Source organism: Malaclemys terrapin, chromosome 8 (assembly GCF_027887155.1).
Source record: "Malaclemys terrapin pileata isolate rMalTer1 chromosome 8, rMalTer1.hap1, whole genome shotgun sequence".
NCBI lineage: Eukaryota > Metazoa > Chordata > Testudines > Emydidae > Malaclemys > Malaclemys terrapin.
Genome location: NC_071512.1, coordinates 89557434 through 89570770, shown reverse-complemented (window position 1 = coordinate 89570770; position 13337 = coordinate 89557434). Strand labels below are relative to the sequence as shown.

General features: G+C 38.4%; 1 protein-coding gene across 3 annotated transcripts in view; it reads left to right on the top strand.

Moving 5' to 3' along the window:
* Nucleotides 1–404: 404 nt before the first annotated feature.
* The window catches only part of SRSF11 (serine and arginine rich splicing factor 11), a 36080-nt gene continuing 23147 nt past the window's right edge, over nucleotides 405–13337 (top strand). For 2 of the 3 annotated variants that reach the window (XM_054036384.1, XM_054036383.1), the window contains exons 1-2: nucleotides 405–742; nucleotides 11037–11170. In XM_054036384.1, coding sequence (XP_053892359.1) covers nucleotides 615–742; nucleotides 11037–11170 — 262 coding nt within the window. In that variant the 5' untranslated portion in view covers nucleotides 405–614. The remainder of the gene's footprint in view (nucleotides 743–11036; nucleotides 11171–13337) is intronic. The other variant, XM_054036382.1, reaches the window with a different exon arrangement.

The following is a 13337-nucleotide window of genomic DNA, read 5'->3' as shown; positions in this document are numbered from 1 at the left end:
CACTCTGTGCCGAGAGCCCCGGGCAGGCCTCAGACTAGGCCCTAGGCCTTCTGCCCTGGCTGAACTTTCTCCGCCCCCGGGGGGTTCAGTTGTAGCGAGCTCGGAGCGGGAAACGGAGATAATCCCCCTCGCGCCCAAACACCGCCTCGCCTGCCAGGCTCCGGAGTAGCTCCCCATACTGCACATGCGCGGGTCAAGCAAGGCCCCAGGATGAGGCGTGCGCAGGAGCAGCAAGCGCTGCAAGACGTGGTTGACTAGTACGCATGTGCAATAGCCGCAAGTCCTTGGGAGAGGTACAGGTAATGCACATGCGCAAATAGGGCTTCTGTGGGCGAGGCGACTTGTGAGTCTGCGCAAGACCACCGAAGTACGCAGCTCGCGCCTGCTTAGAGAAGAGCAGTGAAGGATTGTGGGATACTAGTCTGCGGCCCGGGCAGGCTGGTGGAGCGGGCAGCTGGTGGCAGTTATTGCCCAACAACGGTTGTTTTGTGCGCGGGGCCCGTGCTTGTGCCCGGACGGGAAGCGGCAGGGGACATAGCAAAAAGCTACCCGGTTCCTAACGCGCTCTCCCCTCTCCCTGATGTGTTTGTAGCACTGGAGTGGGCGGCAGCGCGATGGCTTCAAGCAGCGGCACCGACGTGATTCAGGTCACCAACGTCTCTCCTAGCGCCAGCTCCGAGCAGATGCGGACACTCTTCGGTTTCCTGGGCAAGATCGAGGAGCTGCGCCTCTTCCCTCCCGAGTGAGTCCGCCAGCGGCCGCCCCCCCTTTCCTCCCCCGCGCCATACAGGCTTCCCCTCCCCCATTCCCGGACAACGTCCCGCCTCTTTCCCATCTCGCCCCGCGCCTCGCTGCGGAGAGACCCGCTGGGCCGTGAAGCTTTAAGCCGTAGGGCCTGGCTCGTCCAGGCCTCGGCCTGCGGCTGGTGGTGCGGCGGGATCTGGCTTCCCGCCGAAGCGTTAACCTTCCCCGCAGCCCAGGAAGCCTGCCTCACCCTGTCACTTGTGTAGACGGGTCACCGTAAGGGTTAGCCAGCAGCGTGGTATCGGGGGCGCTTGAGAGCTGTGTGTGTCCGCTCCCACACCCGGCTTCTCCGCGACTAGGAACGCGCCAGATTAGTTCACGGCTGGGTTTATGTTCCAGTAACAGTTTAGTTTTCAAAACATGCGTGAGATCAACGCGTGAGGGAAGGACCTGAACCCGCGTGCAGTCATCACTGCTAAATGCACGTCATCTTGCATGCTGGCTGTTCCAGGGGCCTCCAACCCATAGCCCGTCTGTGCTGGGATTGTCCCTCACATACAGAACCACCGCACACCCGTTGGACAGCTGCTATTTAAAAAAAAAGGGGGGGGGGCTTTGCTTTTCTCTTTACAAATTTGGGATTTTCTCTCCTTAATACACAGAGAAAGGTGCAAGGTGGGTAGTAAATCTTGAACGAGTGATTGAATTATGGTCATACATCCCAAAAAAATAAATTAATTAAGAACTTAGTGCTTTGTGTTCCTGGGAGTAACTTCCCCACCCCTCCAATCTACTTCTAATGGATTGCAGTTATTTTTAAAAGGATTTCAGCTGTATGAAAATACAACTCATAACAATTTTTTTTTTTTTTTTTTACAAAAGATTTAAAACAATCCATGATATACATGCATGTTCTTGTTAACACACGCAAAATCTGCCCAACTCACAAATGGTAATCCCAAATCCATGCAAGGAAAATCTTTAAAATATTACAGGTGATTTTTTTGTTTGTTTATTGTGCTACATTGGATGAAAAGCTATTTTTAAAGTATTGAAAACTGCAAACTTCTGTACTCTTGTTTGTGAATCAGAGTTGCCTTTGTTACTCAGAGAAATGGCTTAATATAATAAATGAGGTCAAAATAAATGCATTTTGTCACATAGGTCATGGATGTCCCAACCACGTGGAGTTTTGGGTGTGTAACTATAATATGTAATGTCTATATGATATATATATTTTTCAATCGTGACAAACTGCCTTTATTTTGACTGTGCCTGTTTTAGTCTCCCCTCGGATGGTTTCTAACATACTAATTTTTTTCACCTAGTTTCAAATAGTTGGGGGGGGGGAATCACCACAAACCTTCTTTCATCCTGTCACCTCTCTTCGCCCCCCCCCCTCCCCCCCCAAAAACGGAAAATCCTCCAATGTTCCTAGGTGGATATGTATATATATTCCAACACAGGGTTTTCTGTGGTCTTGGTGTTTGTGTTACTTTCAAATGGACATTTGCAATCTGAACCCCATATTAATGCATTTTTGTGTTGGAATTTGTAGTGTAGAGGAAAACTAAATGAATACAATTGCTTTAAAGTTGGTGACATGTTGTTATTATTTGAATGTCAAATATGAATGTTTAAATTTGTACATGTGGGAAAATAATATTTAAGTGCCGGAAAATAACTTAGAGAATTTTTTCACTTGACCAGAGCTCAAAGAGCCGGGAAGTGCCGTAAAAGTTCACTTCTACCAAGTAACAAAGAATTAGCTGTCTTTAGCAAGAAAAATGTGTTTAGGTTGTTATATGGTCCTGTTCACTGTATTTGAGCATCTCACAATCATTTAAAAAAAAAAAAAAAAAAAAAGAGGAGTCATTGTGGCACCTTAGAGACTAACACATTTATTTGGCATAAGCTTTTGTAAGCTAAAACCCATTTCTGTTGCTCCCCCTCCCCTCCCCCCTTGGGTTTTAGCCTACAAAAGCTTATGCCCAAATAAATGTGTTAGTCTCTAGGGTGCCCAAGGACTCCTCATTGTTTTTGCTGATACAGACTAACATGACTACCACTCTGAAATCTGTCACAATCATTAATTCATTTTATATTTTCAGCACCTGTATGAGGTGGATGTTACCATCACTCTAGTGATGAGAACCTAAGGCATAGGGTAGATTTAGTGACTTTCCCAAGGGAGTCTGGTTGAACTGGGTATTGAATATTGAACTTAGGCCTCCCAAATACCAATCTAGTGCGTCTACTAATTCTGTGCATAGGGCTCTTGACAGTAGTTGCTTCTAGAAATAATTCCTGAAGCTCCACCTTTTCCTGCTGGTGACCTTGTTTTTGTATATGGCCCTGTGTGTTCTTAATTGGTCCCCCCGCTCATTCACATGGGCACCCAAATTCAGTTCAACAGTACATTATTTTCACAACAAACTATACAAGTTTTGGCAAAGTGTAAGAGGCAGAATGTTCATGTCTTTGTCAGAGGTAAATAAAAATCTGCCCCGGACAGAGCACTATCGCTAGGGGACACATTGCCGCCTTATTGAAGAAATGAAAGGTTGCAAAAGCGAATATTTGCACTTCTCTACATTAGGAGAAGTGTGTAATGTGTTTAGTTTGGCAGTCTGTTTCAACAGTACTTTGTCCATTTTAAGATTGATTTCATAGTTAAAATCCATTTCTGGCGTGTACTGTTCAAGTTACACATTATACACAAGTAGACTTTGAAAGAATATTTATTAAGACTGCAAAGTAAGAACTCAAGTTAGGATATATGCTCTGGGAATGAATCATAATTTTGTAATGAAAGGAGACTCTTGTCTGTAGGACTCATCTTTATTTATTGCAGAAGTTGAAAGGTGTGTAGTGATAGAGGCATGGGGTTGCAGAAATAGAAACAATGATCTCATGGTTAAGTGGTCCTACTGGTAACCCTCTCATTCTCTCTCCAACCCTGATTAATCCCCAGAGCAGATCCACACTATGCACTGAATGAGGCAGGGCTTCTGTGGAAAAAATACTATGTGATCATGTAATTAAAATTGTATAATCACAAAAAACTAAATTAAGGTTGCACAAGTAACCTTAACACTAACGTTTCCCAACTTTTTAGTGTGTGAATTAAGGTCGCCACCTTGGTATTCTTTTAATTTTGTTTGTGTGTAGTTTCCTAGGTATTTCAAAAGCAAACTCAGAAAACAAATTCCATCATGTAGTACTATATTGACACCAGCAGGTGGCATCAGCAGAATTGGATCCTCTGCTCCTTGAGCCAACAGAGTAACTGGTCGCAGTAGCTGGTTGTCATGTTCTGTGGAACAGCACTAGGGGTGGATGTGACACTTAGGTCACCCGAATTTTTTTAACATGGGTAAAGCAAAGTATTCTTCCCTAACCCAATTCTCAGCAATGTCTGAACCATTTTGGCAGAAGTTTTCCAAAAATAGTTCAGCCAGAGGAAGACACTTGGCATTGAAAATTTCATCCTAATTAAAGTTTGGCAAATCTATAAGCATCTGAAAACAGGCTTTCTATTGTTAGGCAAAAAGATTCTTTTCCCCAAGAATCAGGCAGGCACAGACAATATTTGAAGGGGGTTTATTTATGGTACCGGGAAGACTAACAAGCAGCTTCAAAGGTGTGGGGTTACAATGACCAATTATATACCTTTTTCTTATCACTTCATTTGCATTTATCTTGTTCTTACAGAGACAAACATTGTTTCAGAGACAGAGAATGAACTTAGCATGACCGTGACAGGAACAGAACATACACATCAGCATCAAACTGTTTTGATTACATCAATTATTCATGACTATCTTAAGGCGAAGGGGTAGGGTGGGGGTGAGTGTTTACAGATATCGTGAGGTCTGTGAAGGGAGGGTTTGTTCTGTTCTAAGAGCTGAGTTACTGAGCAGACACTTGACCATATACATTTATCAAGTGTTTACAGTTGTTGTCAGTGTCCTTGGGCTTCCTGTCTTTGCTTATTAGTTACTTGGGTTTCTGTCTCACTGCTAACTGAATTTTTAACTCTTGCCTAACACTATAATGGAAAGTTTTGGGTAACCTTAATAATAGGTGGTCCTAATAGCCTTGCCTAGAAAACTGCAATGAAGATTATTTTGAGGGCACAACAGAATACAGGGTTTCCTCTAAGGCTTAGTCCACCATTTCTATCGAGGAAATTTTATATTTTTTCACTTTCATTCACACAGAGTGTGTGCAGAAAGTTAATTCCTGGGTGGCAAATCTGGATCTCAGTTTTTTTACCATTCATTCTCTTCCCCGTCTCCTTCCCTGCCCCCCAAAATGGACAAACTGATTTTTTTTTTTTAAAGTTTGTTTTTTTTAAAGCTCCTGTTGCATGGAAGTATAACAATGTATATTGAATCTATCCCAATTTTGATTCATTAACTATTTTTATTCAGGGAGGAAATCCGTGCATTAAATTTTATGTTCAAGAAGTAAAAGGCAGGACAAAAGAGCTGCTGGGCTATTTTAGGGATTGAGTGTATTTAGTGGTTACAATATATACCTAACCCACAGAACCTTGTATGTCACGGGCCCAATACAAGTTTTTGTACCTTGTTATCACTGTGCCTCAGCTTTATCTAGAGTGATCTTTATGAGTGAGAGGATAAGTTTTTCTGTCTATGCAGTACAGCTTCTGCTGAGACATCATCAAGGATGCATGTTTGTTGTGCTGTTGGCTTTTGTGACCTTCCTATTCTTCAGAAATTGGGTTCCGAACTCAGATTTATTTTGTGTAGATCTGGGACCAGTTAGAACAGTGTTTCTTAATCTTTTTGATATCAGGCACCAGCTTGCTGCCTTCCTCAGCTGTGTCAGGGAAATCTTAGGGACTGGCATCAGTCCATGGACCGGTCATTGAGAAACATAGGGTTAGAAAATAATAGTTTTTAATGTGAGTTGATGCATTTGATGTCTAACTTCTTAAAATTGCACCCTCATGAAGAATACTCTCGTAATGTATTTCTGTTAATTTCTTCTTGTCGCACTAATCAGGATCTGTATATAATAGGTTCACTTCCTGCTTTGTGACAAATATGCTCATAAATGGTATGAGCAAATACAGTAATTTATGCGTAAGGATAAAAGGGTTGTATTTTGCTTTCCCAATTGATTGCTGTTTCAAAAACGTTCAGTAGTATAATTCAGAATTTAATTCACGGGTACCATAATTCACAGATACAAATAGTGGTTTCTCCTTATTTCTCACCCAAATCTTAAGAGTTCTGTGGTAAGGTTTCATTACTGATTCAGGTTTCAGAGTGGTAGCCGTGTTAGTCTGTATCAGCAAAAACAACGAGGGGTCCTTGTGGCATTTTAGAGACTAACAAATTTATTTGGGCATAAGCTTTTATGGGCTAAAACCAAAATTACCGATTTCAGTTATTTTTGTAAGATGTGCTACGAATTGTCAATTTCATTCTATATTATGCTTGTCAAATAGACAAAGTACATTTTGTGGTATTAGTAATTCACAGTGGGTCTCTCCTAGTCAACATAAACCATATTAAATTATAACAAATACATATCTTTGCTTAATAAAATTTGACTCTGAAGTTTTCTAGTAATCTTATTTATATTTGTGTTTAGAAGTCAAATAAGTGTCCTAACACCAATACAAAACTTTGAGAAAACTAGTCTATATCCAGTAGTAAGAAGAACAAACTGCAACAGCAATCCAGTTTATGACCTAGTGAGATTGCCTGCAGTTAATAAGTATCTGTGAAAGTATGCTTCTTGTTTTTCAATTCAGAGATTTTAAAACTAGACTTCTAGTGAAGTACTAGGCTCATAGCAATGTTGTAGCTGCAGAAATACCGGAAAAACCAGGATTCCATTGGGGAAAATATTCCCATTCTAACTACCCACTCTCAGATTTAATATACTGTATAGGGAATGCTAAGGCAACGTATTGTAGAGAGTATTTCTGACTGTACATAATTTTGGAATGAAAAGCTTGGGCTAACACTGACCCCCCTGCCTTTGATGGTTGTGGTAGGATATTCTTGAGCATGGTAGACTTTGGCATTTGTATTTTCTGTAAATTGTTAAAGGAATCATACAGTGGTAAAAGCATTATAGTATTGTTAATATGCTGGTATTGAACTCTGTCTCCTTTTCTCTGGAATCTGACAGAGCTATTACCCTACACTCTCCTGGTACTTGAAAGAACAGGGACGTGGTTGAAAACTTAGCTGGCTTATATTTGGCCCTAATAAGAAAAATGACATTGGTTGGCAGAGAGAAGTACTTTAAAAAACTGGTTTTCCTGAACACTTAGGTATCAGTTGCCATGCATAATACCTCTCATTTCTAGCCTAGTGAATGCTCCTCCCAGATGCAGATCTTGTCATATCTCAGTCACTTGTGGGCCAACACATACCACCCCTTTCAGATGGGGTAAACTAGCAAGAATCTTAGCAGTGTTTCATACTCTTCACAATCTGCTAATTCACTTTTGGGCAAAATACATGACCTACAAAGCCATAAATGGCCTGTCCTAGGCATCTTAGACCAACTACTTGGAGGGGAATACTTAGGCTAGATACCTCATGATGAAACATGGAAAGAATTGGGGACAAAGCATTCTGTGTCCGGTCCTCACCTCTGAAATCTGATCCTGTCAGAACTACACCTTGCTACCTTCATGGTACAATAAGCCATTATTATCCAATCTGTCCTTAATGGAATATGCTGAATAGCCACACTGTTTAATCTTTTTGAGGCAATTTGCTGCAAAGGGTCCTGCTTCTGAATTGTGGGCTGCTGGTTGGTTCTCTTTCAGCAGTTAAGTGTATTTAGATACTACAGTGATGGGCAAGAGGGGAACTACAATTGAGTTTGCAGTTAGAATAGCTACATGGCATGTACAACATATTTTCCTAGTGGAACAATTATAACTTTAGTGAAAAACACCATTGTCAAAAGGCTCATATCACATTGAAATAAATCTATATTCACCTTACCAATAAAAAGCACTTACTGAGGATGATCTTTGGTACCAAACTTCAGTTTTTTGCACTATTGAGTGTAGATACATTTTAAAGTTTTAGAGGAAAATATATATACTTTTCACTCTAATTTTAAGCATTACTGTTTACCCAAATGTTCAAAAAAAAAAAAAAAAAAATAGTACCTTGAAGCAGTGACCAAGCTGGGAAAATTTTAGCTTCATTAGATGAGTTTCAGAAATCTGTGTGACTGAACATGGATTTGAAATTAACTGTTGGCTGCTACCCATCTAGTAATTTACTAAAATTTCATTAAATTACCATGTGCTATCCAGTCATTGCGGGGTATCAAAGCTTTAGTGTTTGTATTGCCTGTATGATGTCAAAACTTTGATTCCATATATTTGTAAACTATTGATATGAATCAGGTAAAATGAGTAGGTTGATGAGATACATTTGTGTAAACAGATTCTGGCTCCATAGAAGAATCCTTTTCGGAAAAGGGTTAAAAAAAATAATGGTGGAGATTTGGTTAAAATGTAACATGTTTGAGTCTTTATGACAATGGCATTCTACATTTTCTTGCAGCAGGAATTATTGGCTTTTTTATACAGTTCTACCAATTCTGTTTAAGCAGAATCAGTTTTGTAACTTATTTAAGTCATTGGGTTTGAATAAGGATTCAGTGGTATTGAGAATTACAGAATTTACATTTGGAATAGTAGTAGGTACAGTTCTTATGATTTTTTTCAGCTTAGTAAGTTCCTGCTCAAAATTGAGTGCACCGAAAAGGTAAATGCTGCTGCTGAAAGTGCCAGAACCACTTCTTGGCAAAACTAGAGTGAGAATAGCAGACCCTACTGAAGAAATGATGGGGGGTTATTGCAGAACCGCTAAGGTGACCTGTTTAAAAGAGGAATGCGGTCAAAAGCAACCCTGGAATGGCTTTGTCTTAAAACCTACTGAATTGTGATTGTATTATTGCTTGTTAGATTCTGTCAAGGTTATTTATGCCTCAGGTACTTAAGGCCAAGCTACATAGGCAAACCAAGATCTAAGAGAAATATTAAGCGAAGACGTTAATACTGTTAAAATATGAAAGTCTAAGTACTGTTCAGTCTTTTTGGTTGCTATTCTAGTCCTTTCATGTACGTAAGGATATGAAGCCTGATGTAGTAGAGTCTCAGTTCTTGAAGGTTAGACTTTGCATTGTTAGATTGGGATCGTGCATTCAAGATGATTCAGTTGGTGAGACAAAAATGAAGTAAGATAAGTAGTAGTAATTTAAATCACTGATTTTAATCTCAGTTTACATCATCAAGCAGGAAACCTTTATTTAAATCTATTTTAATCTTGTTTCGTATTTGTACTTTTCCAAAATAGAAGTTGATTCTCATTGGCTAGTAACCATTACATATTGGTTTGAGCATTGGCCTGCTAAACCCAGGGTTGTGAGTTCAATCCTTGAGGGCGTCATTTAGGGATCTGGGGCAAAAATTGGGGATTGGTCCTGCTTTGAGTAGGGGGTTGGACTAGATGACCTCCTGAGATCCCTTCCAACCCTGATATTCTATGTTCACTGCAACTAAATTTAGCCTTTATACTAAATTTGGTGCTTCTCTTTGCTATCCAGAAGGACAACTGTATACGCATTCATTTAAGCAGTTATATACCTTAACAAACATGTATTCGGATTCTTAACTTTTATTTTATGATGTTAGAAAATGAATGATGCATTACTTATTTACCAGACTGACATCTTACCTGTGGTTTGTCAAGATCTATTTGGGAAAATGCACAAAAAACGCATTCTAAATTTTTTTTTATTAGTTAAATAAAACTAGCTTAAATGTGCTGGATACATAAGAAAAAAGTTTATCACAACATGTTTTGCATTTAAAACTAACTGATTTATTAAACAAAGGAAGTGTTGTCTCTAGTTAATAAATCGAACTGATTTCTTTCTGGTCACCATGTCCTTCAAGATTGTAGTACTAAAAGGTCTCATTCTCTCGCACTTAGTTTTTATTCGTAGATGGAAGGGGAAAACAAGCTGTCCTGCTTTTTCAACTCACAATCAGTTTCTTAGCTTTAAATGAACTAGTAATTGAACTGAACTAGTTGGATAAACTGAAATGAAGAAAATAGTCTCTCTGCACCTGCAGAAGAGGCTACTGCTGTTAGAAGCTGGGTTTAGCACTTCAACAAATTCTGGTTCCCAGTGCTTAGCAAGTGACTTGCACCAGTGCAGTGATTTGACTTTGAAAGATACTGCTTATTTTTTTATTTAATTTAAATTATTTTAACATTATAGTAAATGAAGGCCTTGACATAAGTTATCATAATTTTAAATAGGTTTATTTTAAAAAATAAACCTAAATAAAGAAATCAGATGTTTAAAAAAATTAATATAAGTTTTTAGCCAAACTGTTTTGAAAACAAAAAATCCAAATTAGGAACCCTTTATAGATGAATTCAAACACCTTGAATTGCACCAGGATACTAATTAGAAGCCAGTAATCTATTGTGGACAGGTAAAACATGCTCCATGTTTGCAGGTGTCTGAATGAAGACAACCTTCATTTGCTAGACTATTTTCCAGCCACAGTGTTTCTACTGCTCAGAACTGCGAGATATTTTTAATTTGTGGGGGGTTCTGTCCTACCTACCTATCTCATAGAACTGGAAGGGACCTTGAAAAGTCATCAAGTCCAGTCCCTTGCCTTCACTAGCAGGACCAAGTACTATCCCTGACAGGTGTGTGTGTTTTTTGTTTGTTTGTTTGTTTTGTTTTCCCCCTCCCCCGATTGAACTCACAACCCTGGGTTTAGCAGGCCAATGCTCAAACCACTGAGCTATCCCTTTCCCTTACCCACTGGATCACTCTCCTGAATCATACTTATCAGTTTGTTATCAGATAACTGGCTAATTTAGAGATGATTGTGTGTGGTAGAATTAGCATTTATTTATCTGTTGCAAATGGGGGAATAAAAGTAATTTCCTGTCCTGTAGTTAGATCTCTGGTGATCCAGCAAAGCAACTTCATTCAGTATCATTTCATTCTTATGTACCTGTTATTAACAGTGATGATTGAAAAGGAAAGTTTAATAGTAAGAACTGGTACAAAATTGAAACCACACTGCACCACTTTTTTAAATGTTGTGCTTTATATTCCAATATATAGTCTTTAGACTTAATACAGTGAACAGATTGCAAATGTTTAAGTGTCTTTTAATGAATTTGTCTGATTTTTTTTTTTTTTTAGTTAATCTTGTACCTAATACTTTTTTTTTTTTTTTTTAGTGATTCTCCTTTGCCTGTTTCATCACGGGTCTGTTTTGTAAAGTTCCATGATCCTGACTCAGCAGTTGTGGCCCAGCATCTGACAAACACTGTGTTCGTTGACAGAGCGTTGATAGTCGTACCATATGCAGAAGGTTTGTGACTTGTTTAATCACCTATGAAGCCATCATAAAATGGCAGTCTACCCCAGTATAGTTCAGTAGAGTGAGGTTTGGTAACCTGTAAAATATCTAAGATATTAATGTTTTGAAACCCTTGGTACGCTGTTATTAGGTCTTTCATTAAAGCAAATTTTTGTTTTTTATTGACACACGATGAAAGCTGGAAGTTTTCCTGTTAATCTTTTATATAAGAAAATCTTGTTTAAGGTGTGAATATTTTTAAGCAGAATTATATGAAAATTATGCTTTTAATTCATCAGAGTTCCTAAGACATGTTTCTAACCAGACTTAAAAATGCTGACTTGTATGCGTAAGAAACATTGCCTTAAAGATGAATTATTCAGGATATGTATTTTTATATAATCTCCTCATGCAAGTTTTTTCTCCCTCTTTGAGAGTGAATGGGGGAGTGGATTAGCAGTTATTTTGCAATGTCCTTTCTACTTCATTTAGTTGACAACTTCTCTGGAAAAAAAACATTCACCCTCCTTGTAAATTCCAGTATACCAAGGGTTTGAATGATTATGCTTTAAGATGAAAGTGAGATCTTCCAAGAGGTGCCAAATGGGCACTGGGTATTAGATTTTATTCCAAGTTTTCTTGTTCAGGCTTGCTATATTTTATAGAATTTCACTGAATAATAAATTCTTCTCTCTGTTATTTGTGTGTGTGATTTTTGTAGTGGAGAAGGCAAATGCAAAGCCCTTCCAGATGACTGAAACACAGTGGGTCCTCTGCAGCTACAGGGGATTCTAGACATTAACTAAAGGCCAGCAAGCACTCAAGTCCCCAAGTGTTTTCCTGGTGTAACCACTTGTTAACTACATTTTCTCTTCTTTTTTTTACATTTTAGGGTGTTACAGTAATTTGAAAGACAGTGAGCAGGTTTTTTGGAACTTGTTTTAAAACAATATACTGAGAAGACCACACTTCTTACAGAAGTCTCATTAAACTTTACTAGGCTTTAGAAGCAATTTATTTCAAATATACTGATTATTGGTTTACTCTTAAATTTTTTACTTAAAATCCTTCTGAAATAGAGTAAAATCTCTGTGGATTAAGTCCTGTTACAGTATCAAATTTAAGATAAGGCCAATGTTGTTCAGACTTTTGACAAGGCAATTTAATTCTGTCAGCTGTCTTCCAGGGCTGGTGAGCAGTCATAGGTTCTTGTTAAAAGAAAAATTTTAAAAGAAATTAAACATTTAAGACTTAATTACTTTAAAATTTGTAGCATGATCTGTAATTGAGTCATTTTTCAGAATACTTTCTAAGTAGTTGCTTTTGTTTACACTAATCTGTGTAAAAAAGTGTATCTTAAGGAATTTCTTCCTTATTCTTATTTATATATTATTAAAGCATGCTATAATAACAGTATCTCTGTCAATAGCATCTAAATATTTCATAGGCCCTTCTTTAAGAACTTTAAACTCAACATTTGAATTACAATAGGTAATGTGATTCTCTTTGTCAGTATGACTGACCAATTTGCTTGATGGTGGATAAACTTGGCATTTAGAGAAATCTGCCCAATAGTTTCAGTTCAGAATGTGCTGAAGACGATATGTTACAAGTTAAACAAATACTAGCATTTTAGTTGGCCTATTTTGAACAAGGAGTTTCTTGTGGGATGAGCAGCATCGTGTGTGTAGTTCTGGAGATTCAGAATTCTGGACATGATATGGCATATCACAGTACAGCCTGCTGTTTTCAAATTAAATTTAAGTCCTCTGTTTTTGTAATAAAATGTTTGGTTTTATACTTGAAATACAGTTTTCTCAATATTTATCAGTAGGACCCCAATTCAACAAGGTACTTAAGCACAGTACAGGAAGGTACTTGAAATCAGCAAGACTACTCACGTGCTTAAAGCTAGGCACATGCTTAAGTAGTCTGCTGAACTGGAGCCCAATACTTTATACTTTCTATTGTGATATTCTATATTAATGTTGTTCATCACTAAAGTAAATGTTAATTATTACACTGCACAGATAATAGTCCCCTATATCACAATTGCAGTCCAGTTTTAGCTTTTACTGACATTTTTGGTGTTGGCTGTTGCTTTGTGTGTTAGACCTATACACAAAGTCTACGGTAAGGCATAGTATTAATTTTATTTTCACTGTGATATTCCTAGATT